Source organism: Oryzias latipes, chromosome 4, assembly GCF_002234675.1.
Source record: "Oryzias latipes chromosome 4, ASM223467v1".
Taxonomy (NCBI): Eukaryota; Metazoa; Chordata; class Actinopteri; order Beloniformes; family Adrianichthyidae; genus Oryzias; species Oryzias latipes.
This window is the reverse complement of record NC_019862.2, coordinates 2,763,751-2,785,608: the sequence shown is the minus strand read 5'-3', so window position 1 is coordinate 2,785,608 and position 21,858 is coordinate 2,763,751. Positions and strand designations below refer to the sequence as shown.

The 21,858-nt window shown below is 45.1% G+C and overlaps 1 protein-coding gene across 1 annotated transcript in view; it reads left to right on the top strand.

Moving 5' to 3' along the window:
- Window positions 1-19,715, top strand: part of ryk (receptor-like tyrosine kinase) — a 40,507-nt gene extending 20,792 nt beyond the window's left edge. Inside the window, exons 5-16 of the mRNA XM_023953947.1 lie at window positions 228-284; window positions 869-1,010; window positions 1,496-1,596; window positions 3,257-3,334; window positions 5,150-5,275; window positions 8,127-8,213; window positions 10,224-10,293; window positions 11,053-11,185; window positions 14,431-14,540; window positions 14,659-14,818; window positions 17,949-18,085; window positions 18,926-19,715. Of these exons, the coding sequence (XP_023809715.1) occupies window positions 228-284; window positions 869-1,010; window positions 1,496-1,596; window positions 3,257-3,334; window positions 5,150-5,275; window positions 8,127-8,213; window positions 10,224-10,293; window positions 11,053-11,185; window positions 14,431-14,540; window positions 14,659-14,818; window positions 17,949-18,085; window positions 18,926-19,037 (1,313 nt within the window). The 3' untranslated portion in view covers window positions 19,038-19,715. The remainder of the gene's footprint in view (window positions 1-227; window positions 285-868; window positions 1,011-1,495; window positions 1,597-3,256; window positions 3,335-5,149; window positions 5,276-8,126; window positions 8,214-10,223; window positions 10,294-11,052; window positions 11,186-14,430; window positions 14,541-14,658; window positions 14,819-17,948; window positions 18,086-18,925) is intronic.
- Window positions 19,716-21,858: the final 2,143 nt, after the last annotated feature.

Below are 21,858 nucleotides of genomic sequence, written 5' to 3'. Positions count from 1 at the left end.
TAAAAAGTTCAGATGTTTTTTTTCAACACTAGTTAGAATAAAACTCACACGTATCTGAATAAGCCTTTGTGTTTTTGTCTGACAAAGAGTTTTCTTTAGCTAGTTTGATGTAAAACATGTTTTCAGGGTTGTTAACTGTAACTGCCAATGTGTGAATGGTAACTGCCTTAACATTCAGCTGGAGTTGACTTGCTTTTCCCTCTCTCCCGGGACACGCATGGGTTCAGACCTAGGGGTTCCCATTCCCCTCAACAACAACACCGCTCCTCCATTTGACAGTACCGGTAAGTCGTCCAGCCTCCACTTCTGCACACGCTTCTGCGGCTAAATGGATCCCATGGCAGTCCCAGTTATCCGTCTCACAATAATCAGCATCTGAAAGCGCCCTTGGTACTTTGCTATTACTCACTCAGTAAAACGCTATCAGAGGAGGTTCTCTGGCTCTTGCTGGAGAGCACTCTGTCGGCCCCCCCACTCCTTTCAGTGCTTGTCCTTGTCTTGAGGGATTTAGCAGACCTGTTGTGAGTCCCCTGCTCCAGCCTTTATGCATGGGTGGGCCATGGGCCCCAGGATCCCCTGGCCTACCCATGCATCATGGGTAGGCCAGGGGATCCTGGGGCCTCATGAGGCTCTCAGAGAGGCCGATGAGACGAGCTCAGCCACCTCCATTAACTCTAGGAGAAAGCCCTGGGATCCACACCCACACACTTCTGCTGTCTTTATCTCATTGGCTGACTTCATTGTTGCTCTCCTCCAGTGTCAGCACTTGAACAGCTCTTGTAGGGATGAGGGTGTGCAGGAGTTTATGTGTCCACTATTTCAGGGCAGAAGCTTTTAACCATGGTCACTTCATATTTTCTTTCCACAGTAAAGAATTTTGCCCCGCCCACCACCTCCACGCAGGTGTTTTATATAAGCGTCAGCGTCTGCTGCATCGTCATCTTCCTGGTAGCCATCATCCTGGCCATCCTTCACCTGCACAGCATGAAGCGAGTGGAGATGGAGGACAGGTTAGCTTGTTTTGCCGTCACAACATCACAGCTAACATCAGACGTGTCTGACTCCTGTGAAGCGGAATAAATGTATGGTAGATAAATTGATCGGACAGCACTTTTGTATTTACAGACAACAGCAGACAAGGATTTGAATTGTGAATAAAACCAATCATTGGAGGATGTCCCTTGGACTGGGATCTGGTCCTTTGGACTGGGATCTGGTCCTCTCTTGATCCAAAAGAAAAGATTATCTAGAAATGAGGCAGGTCTAACAAGAGGCTGTTTGTTCGGACCTGGCCTATTTATAAGTTTTTATTCCAAAACTTAAGCTAAAACTCTAAACCAGTGAACTTTTCTCCTGCAGTTCCTCAAGCGGACTGTTGTTTCCGTGCCTTTTAGTTTTAGCAGACAGCAGCAGCAGCAAAGCACCTGGATGAAGTGTGTTTACATTACTGAAGTGATGCGTGACGGAAGGTATTTGCACTGTGTGTGTCTGTCAGTGTGAGTGACAGCGGAAGCTCGCAGGGCCTGTCGCAGCCGTCCACCCAGACCACCCAGTACCTGAGGGCCGACACTCCCAACAACGCCGCTCCGCTCTCCAGTAAGACACTTTCCTTCTTTGGTTGATCTCCTGAAGCGAGGCTCTGAGGAGTCGGGTCGGTGCTCTTTAGAGAAAAGAAAGAGCTCAGATTGGCTTCATTGAGTGTGACAGTGTTTTAAACTGGATGCCTTTCCTAATGCAATAAAAGCTGTGCATTGTCCACATCAGTGTCAGCAGACTCCTGGGTCACACAGGTCATGCAGGGATGCTCTGCTTGCTTGAATGTTTCATCACACACATAAAACAAACCCGCTCTACATACTGGCACTGGTTAGTCCATGCTGGTAAAGGTGGACCTGCAGTCACAGTTGTAGTGATTTCTAAGCAGCAGCACTAAACTTTGCCTTCCTGAAAGTGGCCAGCACTTGTTTGGGGGCGGAGGCAGCCGTATAGCCACACCTGTTAGATTCTGTTTTAAGGTTGTGGTCGTAGAATTTAGAGTACCAAAATGAATTTGACTGTCAAAGAAAACCTTTAAAACTGTTATTTTTTTTAGCCATAATCTCAATTATTCCATTTTTAAAGGTATCATTATTCATGTGAGATGTCATTTTCAAACTCCTCCATGTTTGCCTTCCTGGCTCTTCTCTCCCCCTAGTGGCCATTAGATGAATAGCAGGGTCTTTACACACCTGACCACCATTGCATCAACAGAAGAGAAACCTGTTTTCAGTAAACTACTGCATGTCTTTGTTGGGAAAGGTTTTCAAAAGAAAATTATTATTACACTTTTGAGAGCTTTGTTTTTTTAATTTAGATTGTGAAAATGGATTTGTGGGATGACAAACAGAGCTGTGGCCATGAAACATTTGCTGAATCTTTTGATCTGAGTTGATCTGATGATGCACCTTGTCCTGTAGATCTGATTACTTGATTAAAAACTGACATATTGGGGAGCAATGATTGGTTCCTGTGACAGAATCCTCAGTAAAGCATGGAAGGACCCAACAGCTCTGCTGTGGGAGGATCTCCGTCTTTTAGCAGCATCTGTTGAAGCACAGTAGTCACTTTAACATGAACAGCTGAAGTGCAAAGTGTTCTTTGGAACTTCACACTCCAGCTTCTTCACATTGGTCGTATAAAACCGCACTGCTCCCTCTGTGTTGGATATTTCAAGTCATTTTGTTTTTATGTGTAACCACTGTGTTTTGTTTAATGTGACATAATAAAGGTTTCTTCAGTATATATCCAAAATAGATAAATATATTTATCGTCATGTTGTTCTTGCAGTTTTTTTTTTAAACTACTGTCATCAAATGGGTTTTAGGTGTCTTTGGTTCTGATTTTACAGTGAAGCTTTTCCTCTTGTATTGTTTTTCTCATTTAATCCGGTTTCTCCACACTTGCAGTAGCTGCCACAGTGACATGATTTACTGTACATTTAGTGAAAACGTTCTTTGATTGGTATTAATTAGTTTTCTGTTTCTTTTTCTCTCTGTGTCTTTAAGGTTTTGCTCAGTCACTTTATTGCCCCCTACCGCCCTCTAGTGGTTGTTGGGAAACTCTCCCTCCACCCGTCCACAAATTTTTGTATTTGTCCTGGAATGATGGATGTGTTTGGACAAAGAAGGAAACTTTTTTGGGTCATGTTGCAGTAAACGGTGTGTTTGTCCCCCCTCTCCTCTCCTCTGCCTTCCTGCCCCTCCCTTCTTGTCATCAGACCCTGGTTCTGCACCCATCCTCCAGCTTGCCTCCTCCTCCTTCCAAAGCCCCGGTGCTGCTCCTCATGAGAACAGAAGTAAGTTTGGTGAAAGACGACCAAAAACACAGTTCTTTATGTTCCTGCATGTGTGAAGCTGTCAGCAGCTGGATGTGTCCTGCTTTAAACATTTCTGCGTCTTTCCTCATTTTTCCATCAGATTTGATTTGTGATCGGTTCCCCTTTTTCTTCTTTCTGTGAAGACTTAGACCAGGAGTCTAAAGGACACAAACCCACAGAGAGCTGCAAAGTCCCACTTTATTCTAAAGAAAAATGCTTTTTATTCATGTTTTTGGAGCCATTCATTTATAAAATGTAGCTTTTCAATATTTACGAGTATTGAATTATAACTGTTATATGTTTTTTGTATTAGAAAAAATAGAATTATTTTACTTTTGACAGCAGCACTCACAAGCCCCTTTCAAAATAAAATCCATCCTGTGTGGGTTAAGATGCTCCTGCTGCTGCTGCAGTTATGGGATGGGGATTTTGAAAGATAGAGGAGGTCCTGAAACTAGAAATGTTTGGTAACATTCCATCACCTCCTGAGGAACACTCATTGCTTTGACGTTTTAATACTGGGAGGAGAAAGATTCCTGAAGAGTCATTCTGGGAGTGGCTGCTGGATGGAACATGTTTGATCACCATTTATCCTCCCTCATGATCACTCATGTTCCATCAGCAGGTGGAAGATGAGTCTCCTTCCTGCACTCCTCATGTTTGTTGCTGGTACTCTGAACTCCAGGGGGCAGCAGTGAGGCCTCAGTATGTTTGCACGCTGCAGAAACCCAGAGGTTTGAACCTTTGGTGACTGCAGCTTTTTACCTAAATGCAGTGACTTGAAGGCTTTATCTCTTGTTCGTTGTGACGTGACTAAAAGGCATGGTGAGGCATGGTAACTCTCACGGTGCCGCTCTGCTGTAGGCTGTTTGACAGTGTGTCTTTGTGTTGTGGCCCTGCATCCTCTGTGTTAATGTTAAGGTATGTGTGTGTACATACACACAGGCTGTTTATGCCCAGCCTGGGCGCTGCATGAACTTATTAGTGCTAGCTTAAATGCTCACACAAAGTGTTGACACAACGCGCTTCTGTGTTTTGTTCATGTGTCAGGAAAAAGAACACAGATGGGATTTATGTGTACTTCATGCATCCCAGTTTTCTCCTGTTTTTAAAGCCGTGGCCTGCTGACAGAATGTACAGACGAGTTGAGTAATGCTAGTTCCTTAGTAAAGGCTTTGCATGCAGCCTCCTTAATGCAACATCCGTAGGCTGCAGCGTGTTCTGCCGGCTGTGTTTCCTGTAAATGTTGACGTTCTTTTAAAATGACACAGCAGTTCTGTCATTTCAGTCGAAATTTTGATTGTGACATAAGAAAATTGACACGACTCATCATCTGCTTTGTTGTGTTGGGGATTGACGACACTCAGGAAAGTGCTGCTCAGACTAGAAAGGTCGATTTTTCTGTAAGCTGGAGTCCCCTCACTGATCCAAACAATATCAGATGATGTTGAGATGAAAACTTTCAAGGGTTTACGGTGATTTATCAGGTCAAATGTAATATTCTTTAAAGCTGTTGTGGATTGTTGACAAGAGCAAGAACTAAACAAACATCTCTCATTGGTAGAGAGGTGTTTTTTTTTCCCCCCAAGGAAGTTCAGTCTTCATGTTTCTGCCCTGTCTAGACGTCACTGTTGTCTTTCTATGCCGCGCCCAAAGCTGGAGGGCGTGTCCTTCTGAGAACATTATTGTTTAACTGTGTAAACAGCCACTGGGGCAGGTTAACACGGTCAGACATGGACCGGTTTATCTACCACGAAGATAATTAATACCCACCGCGCTTCTCTTTCCTCCCAGGCTATCCGTCTCTGCGCATCGAGAAGAACGACCTGAGGAGTGTGACTCTAATGGAGGCCAAGGCTAAAGTCAAGGACATTGCGCTCTCCAGAGAGAGAGTGACGCTGAAAGATGTCTTACATGAAGGTATCTGCCTCTCGTGTTCACAGTACCCACTGCTGATCAACCCACTCCCATCATCTGATCACTTTTCCAAGCCTTCCCAGGTCTTCTGATGTATTGATTTTTTTTCATTTCAAGCATCAATTGTAGACGATGCAATAAAAAAATCACACAGATCTGTCAAACTCATTACAGAAATGATGAAATGCAAAAACACATTTAAGACACGATAATTTCATTAAATACAGTGATTAACTAAAGTAAAGTAGAGCTTGATTTATTACATTTTCATTTTCACTATTCACTTCTGTCTTTTAGCCAAAATCCCAAAACCTGAGTCGTTTTCTAGGACATAGTTTCTGCAGCGCAGCAGGATTTCATCAGTAATTCACCTCTGAATTGTGGACTGTTGGCGTGGTGTGACCCTTCGCTGATATCCCATCATCCCTTTGTTTACACTCTCTCCCGCTAGCTTACAGCTCCTCACACCCCCTAACATTAGCGGTGCAACAAAAATGGTGATCAATATCAGAGCTATGCAGCCGTGCAGCTCAGACCAGGAAAACACAGACGTTCATGGATCTGTTGGTCTGCAGGTGGATGATCAGGCTTTTTCAAACAGCATTTTCCTGCTACTGATTCACAGCATATAAAGAAACACTCAGAAATGACAAATGTCCTCCGTCATGAGAAAAATGCTACAAGAACATGTTAAAACCCCGTTTTCACATGATGCTAATGATGCTATGATGCTAATGATGCTATGATGCTAATGATGCTATGATGCTAATGATGCTATGATGCTAATGATGCTATGATGCTAATGATGCTATGATGCTAATGATGCCATGTTAACGGGCTGTTCCGTCTGTCACTTCCAATTTAGTATTTCACGGACCGACCGGCCTTTAAGACGCGGAGGATAAATACAACAAGATTATTTCATAGGACATTTTCAGAGGACGCTTTAATGCAATTTCATTTTCTTATAAAAAATTCAAAAGGTTTTTCTGCGTAAAGCAGTGTTCTAATTTGTCCAGTAAAAATAAGTTTAGCCAGTAGAATCTAGTTGGTTGGTGATTAAATGTGGGCGTCTGTTTGGAGGTCTAAGTTATTTACTATCTGACAAAAACAGAGTAACCTGATCTCCAAACTGAGCAGAAGGAATGTTCCTTCCACAACTGGAAATACCACCAACCTTTTCATCACCTGAAGCAGTTTCTGATCTTTTGAAACTTGAACCCTTTAGCTTTCATTTTCAGTGCAGCCTGTGATAGATGTGCCTTTTTCTTAGTTATCTGGAAAAACCCCAGTAGCATCATGTTCATTCAGTGCATCTGTTATGTTTAAAGTAGGAAATAAATATTTCAATCCAAACAACCTGCTGAGGATCACACATTATAAACAGAGGGTTCAAATCTAAAATTCAGTTATTTGGTTTGTTTGGTTATCACCTCCACGTCGTCTAAACTGTACGTCTGCATCCACCTCCGGTCTCCTCCTTGGCTGTCTGTCTACATACGGCGTAAATGTCTGAGGTGGAGCGGTCTGCACGAAGCGCTGCACCCTCAGTAGGGATGGGTATCGTTAAGGTTTTAACGGTACTACTACTCTTATTGATACTGCGGTATTTTAACGATACTCTAATCGATACTTTTTGAGGACGAAAAATAAATAAATAACAAATTAAGAACATAGTGTTTTATTTCATCATCATGCAATAATGTTTTTTAACAAAACATTTTACTTTATGCATTTTTCCAACTTTAAAAGTAAAATACATGAAGAAGTTATTTAAAACAAAATAAACAGCAATGTTTTGACATATTGCTGTCATGATGTGAATATATAATGAATTAAATAAATGTTCATAGTTTATAAAATCATCCCAGAGGAAGTCTCTGCTTCAACTCCTGCCGTGAAAGCTGCGTCTGAATCTGACGTCCGTGTTTCCATCTGACGCCAAAGCCCCTCCCCCTCCTCTCTACTCGTTCACCTGTTCATATCATCTGCAGCAAGGAGTCGTGTTTTCCCGCGCCCCTCCAGTGTTTCTATACAGACAGCGCTAAATTCGGTCGTCATAGCAGCAGGTTGACACCATAGTCGGGGCGCTGTGGCGCAGATTTGATTAATTTCACTTTCTGAACAACAGCCCCCCCCCCCCCCCCCCCCCCCCGTAGCCAGACAGACCTCCTCTTCAGCGAGAATAGCTAAATTAATATCATCATTAATTAACGGAAAATAGACTGACTTGGTGAGTTAAATATGGCAGATAACATTTATATCTTGTGGGACACAAAAACATGCGACTTCTCCAGTACCGATAGCAGAACCGTTGAGGTCAGATCTTAACGATACTGCGGTCTTGAAGAACGTTGCTTGTTCAATACCGGGGCAACGGTCCTGGACTCAGAGGGAGGTTGTGTTTCTGGCAGCAGGCAGGTCCAGACAGGCTCCAAAAGGAGGCAGATGCTTCAGCCATCAATCACCCTGTTGTTATTCTCCTTTCCTGTGCAAGCACAGAAATGAGTTTGCCTCCAGGCCAGGATTTTTCCTCCATGGTCTTTAGTGTTGATGGTAACTTCAGAAATGTCCTGAAGTGACACGGCGAGGAAGCAGACCAGGAAAGCTCTTTCTCAGCTTATCCCCTGGCCGCAGTGATGGAAAGTCTGCCCATGTGTCTCTGTTTTAGACTTATGTCAGCAAAGTAAGGGTCCAAACCCGCCTGGTCCCATTAGGAGACAAAGTGTTTAGTGTAGAGGGCTGTCCTCTTCTGTCCACGGATCAGTGGCTGATGGAGGTGACCTGTTAATCCTCTGGCTCCTTCACTGCTGACCTTTTCCACACATAAAGAGCTGCTCTCTGTCTCTGACAGGCACATTTGGACGCATCTTCCACGGCGTGCTGCTGGATGAGAAGGACCCCACCAAGGAAAAGGAAGTCTTTGTGAAAACAGTCAAAGGTACACTTTAAGAACGCCACAGTGTTGACACTCCATTGAGGGTTTATACACCTTTAAACATGTCTCGTCTATAACGTCATGTATGTTGATGCTACATGAGGTGTTGGTCCACCTGCTGGATTGGCTAGTTTACCTTTTTAGCCAATTCCAACAACAGGAATGCCTGAAGGTCCAAGTTCCCACCCTAACCCCTACATAGTACACTATATAGTGCGTTCACCTTTTCCTAGTGCTGTCTGAACATACAACTCCAAAATCCAGGGCCCTGGAAATTTCCCAGAAGTCTCTGCGAAAAACCAGTGTGCATGGATGCTCACCAGATCGATGAATATAGACCACAATGCATTGCGTTGGAACAATTTTTGCCAAAGAAAAATGTGTTTAAATGTTTTTTTTAAACAACCGATCCACATTTTTATCATTAGAAGACGGTGGACTCATAAATAATCATCGCAAAATGCTCATATCCATTAGATTTTAACTAGTGAGCGTGGTGTCTGAAATGTTTTCAAAATTTACGGCACTACATAGTACCACACTATATAGTTTTTAGTAGTTAGGGTGGGAATTCAGACACAACCAGAGTCTGTAACTCTGGGACTGAATCAAGACGGGAGTGGAATCATCCGGTAAAGGTCGGCCTCAGCTGCCTGAAGTCACCCTCACGCCTCTAGTGACGGCACTTCATCATCTTATCTGATTTGAGAAAACATTGCTGGAAAACATGATCCCAACTCATTTGGTAAAAGGCCAAACTGGAAACAGGCTTTTGGCTCTTATAGTTTGTTTCATCATCATCCTCTGATCAGAGACTTTGGTCGTAGAGCTGAATTTAAAAAGTTAGACAGGAGGACTATTTATGACGGCTGAAGAGCCATTGAGCACGGAGCTGGGCTCTGCATTTGACACATCCTGGTTCACAGATTGATTCAGCTTTGTTGCTAAGCTAGACCCTGAAATCTGAACAGCTGTACTTTACAGAAAGAGCTCAAAGCAGTGGGATATTTCAGAGTGCTCTCTGTGGGGTGGACTTCTGCAGGCTGCATTTTATTGAGTAATCAGATTTCTTTAAATGTCGGATGCACAGCAGCATGCACATTGATCCACAATGGCAAAACTCAAGTTACAAGTACAGTTCTTTTCCTTCTCAATAAATCAGCCAATCAACAGCCTTTCACTGTCACCCAATCGGTGCGCAGCTTGGACCAGCCCATCAGTCATCACCAGATTTCAGGAATCTTCTGCTGTTTTGTTGCGCTCCCTCCTACAACCAGGCCTCTGCGCTTCACACAGACAACACAGTTGTTGACGGACCGACAATGTTTTCTACAGTTATGATGGTACAGTTGTTGCTTTTTACACAGAGACGTTTTTTTACTACAACTACAAAACTTTTTCACAGACGGCCAATACTTTGGCAACAAAGCTAACCCCCTAAAAACATCCAGGTTTCTAACCTGGGTTAAAGGAGTGACCCCCTGGTTGCGCTCACGCCTATAAAGCCGGTTTCTCCTCAGAAAGCAGTATAGGAGGATGTTTTACACCTGCTAAAATCAGGTGGATTCTTGAAAGATTCTCACAGTAAATGATTACAGCCTCAGGCAGGACGTGGCCTCGTCCCATGCAGCGTCTTTCTCTGACCTCTGACCTCTTTGTTCTGGTGTTTACTCAGGCTGCGGGGGATTCCGCTCTGCAAAAAGTATCCTCATGCCAGCTCTGGCTTTGTCAAACCTTTTGCTTCCTTCTTTTTCTGCTTTTGGGAACAACACAGCTTTCCATAACTAGCAGAGGATGGTGAAGCTGGATTTACAGATTTTAAACTGCCACAGATCAGTTCCACTCTGAATCCCCCACTGCTCTTGACAGAGGAGCCATGCAATAAGAGGCGTTTTCTTTTATTCTGGTTTCTCTGTAATAAAATTCTCTCTCTGGACCGGACCTTAAAGGCTCAGCCACCCTACCCTGTGATAACCTGATGACTCAGCATCTTCACTCTGATCCGACCTGTAGATCATGCCTCTGAGGTGCAGGTGACCATGATGCTGACTGAAAGCTGCAAACTTAGGGGACTCCATCACAGGTAAGTGTTCTGTGGCGTTTGGACCTGAAGTCATCTAAGAGAAATTGAAAACTGCACGTTGGAAGAAGGGGAGAAAGATTTGTGGAAGGGGATTAAGAAAGCCAAGTCAGATCAGCTTTGGTTAGATCTGTTCTCCCATGCTGCACTCTGCCTTAGCCAAACCCATTTCAAATGTTTTGTTCCAAACACATTACAAAAAACCAGGTCAAAATCAGGTCTGTCAGGAAATACAGGTCAGGCAACAGCAATGGAGCAGAAATAAGAGTGCTGGTGTTTTCTTTGAGCTTTGAAACATGAAGTGAACACCAGTCTGCCTGTTCTGTCTACACACACCAGTCAGTTCAATTCCCAAGTCTTTTAGAGTGTCTGTCTTGTCTGTTAGGAACCCTTTATCTACATGGAACGCTGCATTAGGAATATGTAATCCACCTTCAGAGACCTGAACTCCCCCCTCTCTCCTTCTGGATGAACAACCAACCCCTGAATCGCTGCAGCTAGCGTTACACCTGTGTGGCCTTCTGTAGAGTTCTTTAGTTTTCCAACAGTGCAGTCTTTAGAAGATGAACTAACTGTATGATGTCATCATGACTACAGTCAAACCCAATGACACGATCAAATCAGCTTCCCGTTTCAGGGACTTCCTTTCTACAGTGTTACTTGGTGGCCTGCAAACATCTTTTAAATGTACAGTTAGCATAAAGCCATATGCACACACACAGCTAACCTGACCTTTGACCCGATCATTCCTCCCGCCCTCAGAAATCTGCTGCCCATCAGTCACGTGTGCATCGAGGACGGGGAGAAGCCCATGGTGCTGCTGCCTTTCATGGCGTGGGGAAATCTCAAACTCTTCCTGCGGCAGTGCAAGCTGGCAGAGGCGAACAACCCTCAGGTGAGGCTGTGACCCAGGATCCTCCCGCTAAAGCTTTAACGGTTCAGCCGCTGGAGACCCTAAAGGCCCTTTTGAGGCCTCTGCAAAGCCGTTTGGAAGCATCTTTTCCCAGCGTGGCCTTAAGTTGTTCAATATCTGTGTATCTATGTTCAGAGAGGTTGTTTTACCTCAGGTCCACCGGTCTCTGCCTCACAGCAAGTCAGCAGGTGGATTGATCTGATCATTCTTTCCGTTTCAGCGCTTTGTGTTTGTCTTTAATCGGCCAGAAAGCTTTGGACTGTTTGAAAACGTTAGCTCTTCTGTGCCTGAGGAGGTTTCCTCAGTCAGAGCAGGACATTCAGGGATCCACACCATCAAACGGCCACTTCACTTTAGCCCCCTCCCCCAGAAAACAGAACTCTTTTGTCCCAAAGGTTTCTGGGCAGTCTGGACCACTTCATTATCAACCCCAAAGCGGACGAGCAACGGGAACATTTACACTTCTGCCATTTTTGTGTGGTTTGCAAGTTTGCGTGCTGACCTAGCTAGCATTTGTGGTCACATGATTCAAAGGAGCATCAGGGACGTGCGGGATGTTGTCGTGTCGTCCGGGCGGTGATAGAAGGAAGGAATGCTGATATTGCCAAAAAAAAGCTCAGTTTCTGAAGAAACTGCAAAAAATTCAAAACACATCTGTGAGGAACTGTCAGATCTTCCAAGGTTGTGGTTGTCAACAACATGGAAGGCTTTGAGGAATGTTTGATCGCAGACGTCTGAGCTAACAAATACAGTAATAAATGGAGGAGGAAGAAAATCAGGCCGCCTGGGATCTACCACTATCTCTAAATGTCAACAGTGACCCTGATTTTCAGCCGAGTTCTGACCTGCAGACAACTTGACCTCAACTTACTCTGCTGCACTGATAACCGCTGCAGAAGGACAAAGACCCTGATGAACCCTGTCTGCAGACATCGCAGCACAGAGGACTGATAAAGTCTGGTAGATCCAGAAGGACGGCTGTCAGTCGGGCAGCAGAAGAAGGAATACCAACCTTGGAGACTTTGACCAAATAATAATAGTTCAAACCTAAGATGCAACTGCATGTGGATGTATGTGTATTTTCCAATCAATGTCATGACTAATTATCCTGAGTTTGACGTATGTGTGTACAGATTTACTGCAGTGCTATGAAGCTGCAAGCCTCTGCATTCTGCTGTATGCAGAAGTATTGGTGCTTCTCAGAAACTCTCCTACCACACATGTGAGGTTTTTGTGGCACTTAGTTCTTCCTTTCTGTTTGCTGTTTATTTCAAAATGTTTGAACTGCATTGTCGTCTGTAGCCTTTGTGGTGAATCCTAGATCCAGTCAAAAAGCTGGTGCTTATGACCCACAGTTGTACTCGCTGTGTAAATACCTTCAGCCTTTGGCACAGGTTGTCTCCATGGTAACCTTTATACCTGACGCATAAAAACCCAGCCCAGATCCAAGCCAACCGACCAATCAATCAGCTGAAATATATGGCTGCAGAAAACATTTCACAGTCACAAGATCAAACTTGTCTTCCAGTATTTTTTCATGCCTGTTGTACCTTTGGCTGTTCTTTTACGGCTGTGATTGAAACGAGCTGTTCTTCAAGCCACCTCCAGAGCGGAGAAGAGGCCGAGCAGCAGGCCTGACAGTAGGAGTGTCACCATCAATGGATGAAAGGATTTCTGCTCCTACGATCCAAACAGATTGATCGGATCCAGTTGAATCGTTCAAAATGAACCAATATCAACTATGAATCAGACTGTCAACTACAAATTATGAGATGAATTGAATGGTTAAAATGAATTGTTGCCCCCCTGATTCCTGATGATCTGCACCAACAGCCCTCATCTGTGCTTCACTTGAGTGGTTGACTTGGGTTGGTCATGTGTTTGTTCACTGGTTGTTTTCGTCTGATGTCATCTATCAAAATGAGAAGTAACATGAAAAATCCTGTTTGTCTGAGCAGAGCTGAGTGATATCAAAGTTTTTCTGTGGAACCACACCCCTGGATGTGCTCTCTGTTAGGGTGGTGTTCTCAGCTATGCAGGATGTTTAGAAGCATTGTGGGAGTAGCCTCACTTTGTTAGCGGTTGGGGGTCATTTCTCAAACACACCTGCTGGTCCAGCTATTGTCTTTGTGCCTCCATGATCTAAACAACTGCCCCAGCTTTACTCTGCTGTGAGACTGCATCGGATCCTGGTCCTTCTGTTGCAAAGTAGAAAGTCAGGTTTACGTTCCAACCTCCATGTATTCATGCAGCTCTTTCTTTGGACTGTTTTTACCCTGAGCCGGTAGTTATTTTTGTAATCAGTTTGAGCATAAGTAGATCTGAACTCCACTCATCCAGAGCTGGGTCTTGTGGGCAGCAGTCTGAGTAAAACCCTGTCCATGGAAACGTCCTTCCTTCTGTCAGGGAAAGCCCAAAGTGGATAGGTGACGTGTCTACTGTCACTGCACCTATCCAACTGTCAATCTCACTCTACCTTTCCCTCACTCATGAACAACACCCCCCTTGGGGCAGGAGCTTTCCACCCAAAGAGGGCAGACAACCTTTCTCCAGTGTAGAATTATGGTCTCCACCTTGGAACTGTTCTATTTTATTCAGCTGCTTCACACTAGACTGCACACCACCCCAGTGGCACTGATGGCCCTGGTTGGACAAAGGCTTTAGAACAACATCATCTGCTGACCCCATAAAGATTATGAACAGAACCAACTGAAGAGGGGTCCAATGTGAACTGGGAACAGGTTCGACTTCCCGCTAATACAAGCCGAACTACCGCTCTGTAGTAGGGGGCCCCAGACTCCACATTCCCATAGCTCCTCCCACTGAACACTGTGGGGGAGAAGATGAAAAGCTGTCTCCAAATCCACAAAGCCCAAGTGGATTTGACATGAGAACTCTTGTGAACCATCCAGCTCTCTGCCTAAGGTGTACATCTGATCTGCTGTTCCAGCATCCCATACTCTGAGGGGCAAAGTTAACAGTAATAAAGACAAACGGTCGGCAATCCACAGAGCAACCAAAAGCACGCTTTTAATTACACATCACATACATCAAGGAATTGGTTGGTTTTTCGTCATAACGTTCATGTGTGACGGCGGTTTTTGGCTCAGTGTGAAGGAAACAGGGAGGCTGGAGCTACTAGCTTGACATTTCCCACTCCCTCTTGTTTAGTTTTCCTGTCTTTCTCTGAAATGCACATTGACACTCTGTCTCTCATTTCCTTTCAGGCCATCTCTCAACAGGACTTGGTTTACATGGCCATCCAGATCGCCTGTGGAATGAGCTACCTTGCACGCAGGGAGGTCATACACAAAGACCTGGCTGCGAGGAACTGCGTGTGAGTGTCCCTAAAGCGCCTCTGGTTCTTCCTCGCAGCTTTCAGGTGACTCTTGTTTTGGGATTTGGTTAGGAGCTAAGGAACACACCTGTTCTGTCCCTTGTCCTCCCTCTGACAGCATTGACGACAGCATGCAGGTGAAGATTACAGATAACGCCCTGGCTCGAGATCTATTTCCCATGGATTACCACTGTTTGGGGGACAATGAGAACCGACCCGTTCGTTGGATGGCCCTGGAAAGCTTGCTCAACAACGATTTCTCCAGTGCCAGTGATGTGGTAAGAATTACAGCAGCAGAAGAAACCTTCCTGTCTTCCAGTAGGATGTACTTTCAGGAAACATTTCCAGACGATGGTCCAGGAAACGACTTTAGCGTGTCTTAGTCTTTCTGAAATTCTTGGTCAAGGTGTTAAAAGGGAGGCCCCCCACCCCCGATGCTGCATGTGTCCCTGCTTCTCCCTTCCTTCCTGTCCAGAGACAGCAGAGTGGCGAAGGCAGTGGCTTTCGGGAAGCCTGAAGCCCCTCGGAGGCTCTGACATGCCCTCCACCCGCTGCCAACATTCCTCTTACGGTCATGCTGCTTTGTGGCAGCCATGGTTGTAAAGCAGGAAGCTAAGCGCCTGTTGAAATCCTGACATGCGGCTGTGCATCACTGCTATGCAAATAAATAGTCACTGGCCGTGTTTTTGCTTGCGTCTGTTAGAGCACCGTGTCATCGTGTTGGCATCTTGCTGGGAATGGTGCAGTGGGAAGTCCTCTCACTGCGTGGATGTTCTTTCTTTTCTTCACACCCGTTTTCACCCAATCACAGCTGCTGATGTTCTGAAACCCATCCATACTTTGGGAGGGGGGTACGGATGCCAGGTTACTACCAGCTACTTTGGTTTCCTATAGATTTAAGCTTGACCTTCACTTCTTCCATAGGGTCATTTTGCTAAATTTTTTTTCTCCTATAAATTTATAATTGAGTAACAGACGGGGATTCTGACGCACAGCAGAATATATTAATATAACATTCCAAAATGCAAACCTAAGATTATAGCCTTTTAGGCTCCTTTCCATCTTTAGTTCCTATAGAACAGGTTGATGGTCTTTAAAGAAAAAGGTGAGTTAAGTCAACACAGAAGAGACACAGATGGGGATGTCAATAGAACAACACAACAGGGAATTCATTGACATAGAAGCAACAATTAAGGGGGGAAAACATACAATATAAATGTATACAGATGTGTGGGGCAGTTTAATTGTCTAAAACAGCTCAGAGTTGTCTTGTAGATGCCCCGACTGAAGGCGCTTGTCCTGAGGCGAGCAGTGCAATCACCCCTGGATACTGCTCCAGTAGCCCTGTTTGGGACTTTTGTCTGTAGTTTGCACCCTGGGTCTTCACGGCTGACATGACCTTGGATACAATGAGAGAACCTCAGGGGCGGCCGTGGTGCAGCGGTAGGGCGGTTGACCCATGATCGTAAGATTGCAGGCTCGATTCCCGCCTTGCACGCCCATGAGTCGATACGTCCTTGGGCAAGACGCTGAACCCCACCTTGCCTCTGGTGGGAGGTTGGCGCCATTGTTCAGCGTCGGAGCCGCCACCAGTGTGTGAATGTGTGTGTGACTGTAAAGCGGTTTGGGCCTTGTAGGTAGAAAAGCGCTATACAAGTCAGTGTTTTTCAACCGGTGTGCCGTAGGAGATGGTCAGGTGTGCTGTGGGAAATTGCCCTCATTCACTGATCTAAAAACATTTCCATCTCCAGGAAATCAGCTCTTTGTTCATCCAAACAGGCCCTGATAAATCACTGAGTAGTTAGGAATATGAAAGATCATAAAATACTTTTTTCTTGTGTTTATTTGATTCTATTAAAGACATTTTGATAAGAATGACGGTACCACGATTTAGCTGCAGCATCAGCTGTTTTCGGAACAGTCCCGCCCCTTTAACTGTCTCCACCAATCATTCTTGGAGGCTTAATCACACATCATCAGTCTGACCAATCAGAAGTGGTTAAAGTCTTCACTTCCTTGTTCTGATTCTGCTCATAAGTCTCTTAGTTCGAAAAAAAAAAACAAAAATACCAGCTAAAGCTCGTCTTCAGCGGTGTAGCTTTCCACAGAATCCGGTGTCAGACCGTGGAACAAGTGAACAAAACCATGAAGCTCAGAGACGTTAGTCCGTCTGCGTTTGCCAGCTATTCGCACTACATCTCCCATAATGCATTGGGTTAAAGTGACAGCGTCTCAGCGCACAATGAGTCTTGACGTCTTGAAACCACAACCCACACGCATCAGTTTTTAAATTTTCTAACTTAACTTTTATTACATCTTTCAGAAAAAACAGCTGCAGCTTCCAGCTTTTTCTGCAACAATTATCTCAAAAATGTATGTGAGATTGTGGAGGGACTGTAGATCAATACAGACTATGAGTTTATCCTTTTTTTCTTTTTCGATGCTGGTGTGCCGCGGGATTTTTGTCAAGGTTAAAGTGTGCCGTGGCTCAAAATAGGTTGAAGAACACTGGTATAAGTATACACCATTTACCATTTGCTATTATTGGTAGAAAAAACAGGTTTGATTGAAAACTCCAAAAAGTTCCCTTCTGGGCTTAAGAAAATAAACAAAGAGTGAGAAGAACTGCAGTAATTATTGTTCTCATTCCTTAAAAGAAGTGACTTCTGAAGATGCATCCTGATAGTAAAAAGATGTTTGTGTCATACTTTGTCATGCTTTGAGACTGAACTGTGGCGGGAAAAATCCTGATTTCCTATTAACCCCCCCCCACACACACACACACACACACACAGAACAGGGACCTTTACAGTTCTGCTCCTCTGTAGTGGAATGTTGTTAAACTCAGGTCATTTTATCAAGGCTTCAGCCTGTTGAATCAAATCATGATGTAAAAGCACAGACGGGCTGAAACGGCTCTTTCCTCTGAGTGTGTGTGTGCGTGTGTGTGTGTGTGTGTGTGTGTGGGTGTGTGTGTGTGTGTGTGTGTGTGTGTGTGTAGGAGCCTGCACTATGAATGTGTGTGAGTGAGGAAGTGTTTCCACACCAAACGCCTGCTGAGTCCGCAGAGGTCAGGCGAGCATCAACACTTGTGGACGGCCTCGGTTGGCATGGGAGCTTGAACCCGCAGCCACGCCTCTGTTTATACGTTCAGTCTCCTGACAAAAGCTGCTGCCACTGATATGCGTTCCAGATGCATTTTTGCATAATTTCCTTGCATTGTTCACCGTGAAGGTTTTGTTTTATTCCTCGGTGGCACCCTGGCTTCCCCCCCTCCTGACACAAATAGTGATGATGTTTATCCGTTCTGATTCTAATCACAAGTGTGTTGACGGTGTACAGAAAACGTGAAGAACGGGTAAACAATGACCCCACGGTTGACCAAGTACTGTGTGTTCACATTCACAGTGGGCTTTCGGAGTGACGCTGTGGGAACTCATGACTCTGGGCCAGACCCCCTACATGGACATCGACCCTTTTGAGATGTCTGCCTACCTGAAAGACGGCTACAGGATAGCCCAACCCATCAACTGTCCTGATGAGCTGTGAGTTCAGTCCACGAGCTTTTCATGTCTGAAACAAGGCAGTGTTCACACTGGACAGGCAGGGAGGGGCTTCTCCTACTGTTCACCAGCACATGTTCCCCTCCTTCAGTTGGAGGAGGCTCGGAGTGAAATGTCAAAACAGACTTTTTCTGTCACAGCTCTCCAGACTTGATGTCAAAGGATTCATGGTTTAGAAATGGAGTGGAGGAAGAAAGACGTTGGCCCCGCCCACAGCAGTTCTGCGTCATAACTCCGAGCTTTTACCGACATCCGCTTTTCGCCAAAACACGATTTGAACAAAAAACCACTCAAATGCATCTTTAATCTTAAATTCTTTTACATGTGTCCTCCATCATGAGAAGATAAAAACACCCAAAACACGGGTTTCTTTAAACTCAGCAGAAACAAACACTTCTGTTTAATGACAATTTAACAAGAATAGCGTCACATCATTTCAGCTTAGTTCAAACTCCATCAACTCAGTAAAGGTTGGTCTATAATAGAAGACGTTTCTTCCTGCAGATGTGTCTTTAGCATAATTCAGCTGCAGGCGGCCTGGCTGCTGCACACTTCTGACAAAGAAGTGCTGCTGCTGACTGTTTTTCTGCCGCTGCCAGCGTCGCTCCGTTCCAGCTTATCAGCATCCTGCAACTGTGGAGAACAAGGGGAGCTCTTGTCTGCTGGCATGGTTTTCCCACCGCGGCGCTGATGTTTACCGAGCGTTTCCTCCATACGTTGGGTGGCTTTCTCACAGTGTGTGCTCTGCAGTCCACCTCTCTGCACTGGTTCACGTGTCTGCATGGAAACGGCCTCTTCCTAAGCTTCTGCTCTGTGTTGCAGGTTTGCGGTGATGGCTTGTTGCTGGGCTCTGGACCCCGAGGAGAGGCCCAAGTTTCAGCAGCTCGTTCAGTGTCTGACGGAGTTTCATGCGGCGCTGGGGGCCTATGTGTGACAACGGCCGGAGAACATATAGAACTGTGCCTTATCAGTGGCAGGAGCACACTTAAGCCTGATGATTTTACCTTGTACAGGTCTCACTGACTTCTTTTAGTGAAATGGACTTTTGTTTTAGAGAATGAAACATATTCTTGTTTGTTGAAGCCAAAGCATCTTCTGTCCCTCAGAGGACAGGGAGCACAGACGGATGCCTCCTGACTGTTTTTGTGCCACACAGTTGTTTTTGTAAGAAATCCCAACGCCGTCTCCTGTTCCAGAACATCCTCACACTGTCCGGTGTGGACTCGCTTTCCAGCAGAACAATCCGGGTTTCAAAGTGGACTGGAAGCACGAGAGGCAGCTCCGCACGGACCGTGCACTAGGGTCAAACGGTACAGCGGTTTCCTCCACCACAGACGGCCTGGCTCCAGTTTTTATCTGCTGTGTCAGCACACATCTTTGTCCTTTATTGCAGAGTCTTTGTCCTGAACCTCCTCAGTTTTTGTGCGGGTTCAGTTCGAAGACGGCTGGTTTACTGATCCCTGTGAAAACACTGCCTTCCAGCTGGCTCCAGTGGTTTTCTTTCACCTGTAGCATCTTTGTGATGTGTTTTATGATCACTGCATGTTGAAAAACGGCTGTAAACTGTTTCCTGTTGTCATATCCACAAAATAAAGGCGGTATTTTAAATGCACATCTAGCCCTTGCTTTGACCTCTGTGCATCAGCGGTTCCTGCAGCTTTTTGAACCACTGTCATGTTTCTCCACACATTTGACTGTTGTGTTGATTATGTGCTGTTTTTCCTGAAGACTCGACTAATTTAGAAGGCAAACCCTGAAGAAAAGAACGCATCATTTCCTGTCGCAGAAATTGCGACGGAACCGCAGAAAGGTTGAGCAAGTGTCCGGCTCTTCTCAGACTGTTGTCGTAACTCTGTGATCTTCAGGGGTTTCTTCTTTCTGAAGTAAAGGCCGTGTTGCCAGGTTGGGGGAGGTTTCTGATGCAGTCTTTTTTCCATCCCGCGTTATGATATGCAGCTCACCTTTGTGCAGCCATGAGCTGAACAAAGTCCAGTCAGGATGGCGAGTTGAGCAACGTGTTTATTCAGTAACTGCGCTGGTTTCACCGCTGCAGTCACTTTGATTGTTCAAGAACCGCCGCCGTGTGTTTATTGTTGAAGTCTGACTTGGAGAGTAGAGTGCTGGGCTCATTACTGATGAAATTGTCTGGTTTTGTTGAGGTATCAGAACTGTTACTGCATTGACTTTCTTCACTGCCAGCTTCACTTTTGCCCAGAAGACACTGTTGCTCAGAGGTCAAACCCATCTTGAACATCAAATGTGATGTTCAAATGTACAAAAGCCACTTTCTCCTCTGCGTGTGATTCGTCCAAAACTGTTCCCATCTCACTTTTATTTGTTTTTTTGTGATTTGGAAGATCTAATATCTTTGACCGATTACACTGGTCTTTCTCCATAATGACAGTCAGCCATGGTGTCCCACAGGGCTCTGTACCTGGTCCAATATGCTGATGATATTCTGCTATATTTGTAAAGCTGATTTCCATTCACTTCTAAAATCAGAACTCTAGTGTCTCAGAGGGAAATAAATACTATGTTCAGATTTATAGACCAGACTGTTGATCTTTATTATCAAGATGTCCAACTGTCCCCACAAGGGGGGCCCAAGTCTGGGTCCCTCTGTTCTGGTCCCCAGCATGGATAAAATACAGGGTTGTGTCAGGAAGGGCCTCTCTGCCAAATTCGCTGTGGCGACCCCTGAAGTGAGATGCCAAAAGGTGAACAACATTTCAAACTAAAATGTCTCTGAAGCCAAACTTCTTCTTTTTTAATACTTGTTCTGTCCAGCAGCTGAGCAAACAGATCACAGGCGTCTTGTGTTGGACATATTTTACTGTTGCAATAGGGGTTCATGGATCTTCTGACACACGAGGTGTATATTTGGATAAACCCCTTTTGTATTTGAGGCTAAACTTAATTTATACTCATTATGTTTGTATACCTTTTTTGTTGGACCAGACAGTTAAGACTGACGGAAAAGAGAGTGGGATGTTGGAGAGGGGGGGACACATACAACTGAATCCTTTTCTACAGGAGGTTTCTTGGTTCTAAAGAGAGCCTGTCCTCTCCAACGTAGCCCAAATGCAGACTCCGTAGAGAACCATCCTTCAGTGGAATCTACCAGCTGCCTGGCAGCCCTCATTATTGTTCCCTTTTTACCAAGGTTCCAGGTTTTCCTTACACGCCTCTATGGATGTGGGATAGAATGTGAAATGAGGTTTTTTAAATGAAGCGATCTTGATGAACAGGCAAAATATTTCAAATTGCAAATCATTGTGTTTGAATGTTCCCCTTTTCATTCTGGTGTCACCGGAGATGTGATGCCTCTTGCTTGTGGCTGGCTTGTGTGTTTGCAGAAATCAAGTGGTTCAAAACTTCAACTTCATGGCTTCTGTGCTCTGGCTCTGCAGGAAGAGAGGCTGTGCGTGCAGCCAAGGCCAGAGTGAAAGCAGGAATGGCATCCAGACCTGAAGAGGCTTGTACCTCCTCAGAAATCCTGAAACGTGGCTAAACGTGGCTGTGCCCAGGAAGCTGACTCTTCAGAAAATGGGTCTTGTTCAGTTGCATCCTGGACTACCCCCCTCCCCCCCCCTCAGCCGTCTGCAGAAAACTACAGTACGGGGGGGGGGGGGGGGGGGTCTGCTGCTCTCCAGACTGTGGTTTACTTCTACTTTAGGGAATGAGGAGAGAGGACGTCCCAACAGCTGGTGTTTCAGCGGCGGGAAGGATCCTCTGGGGTCTTATGACCGTAAAGA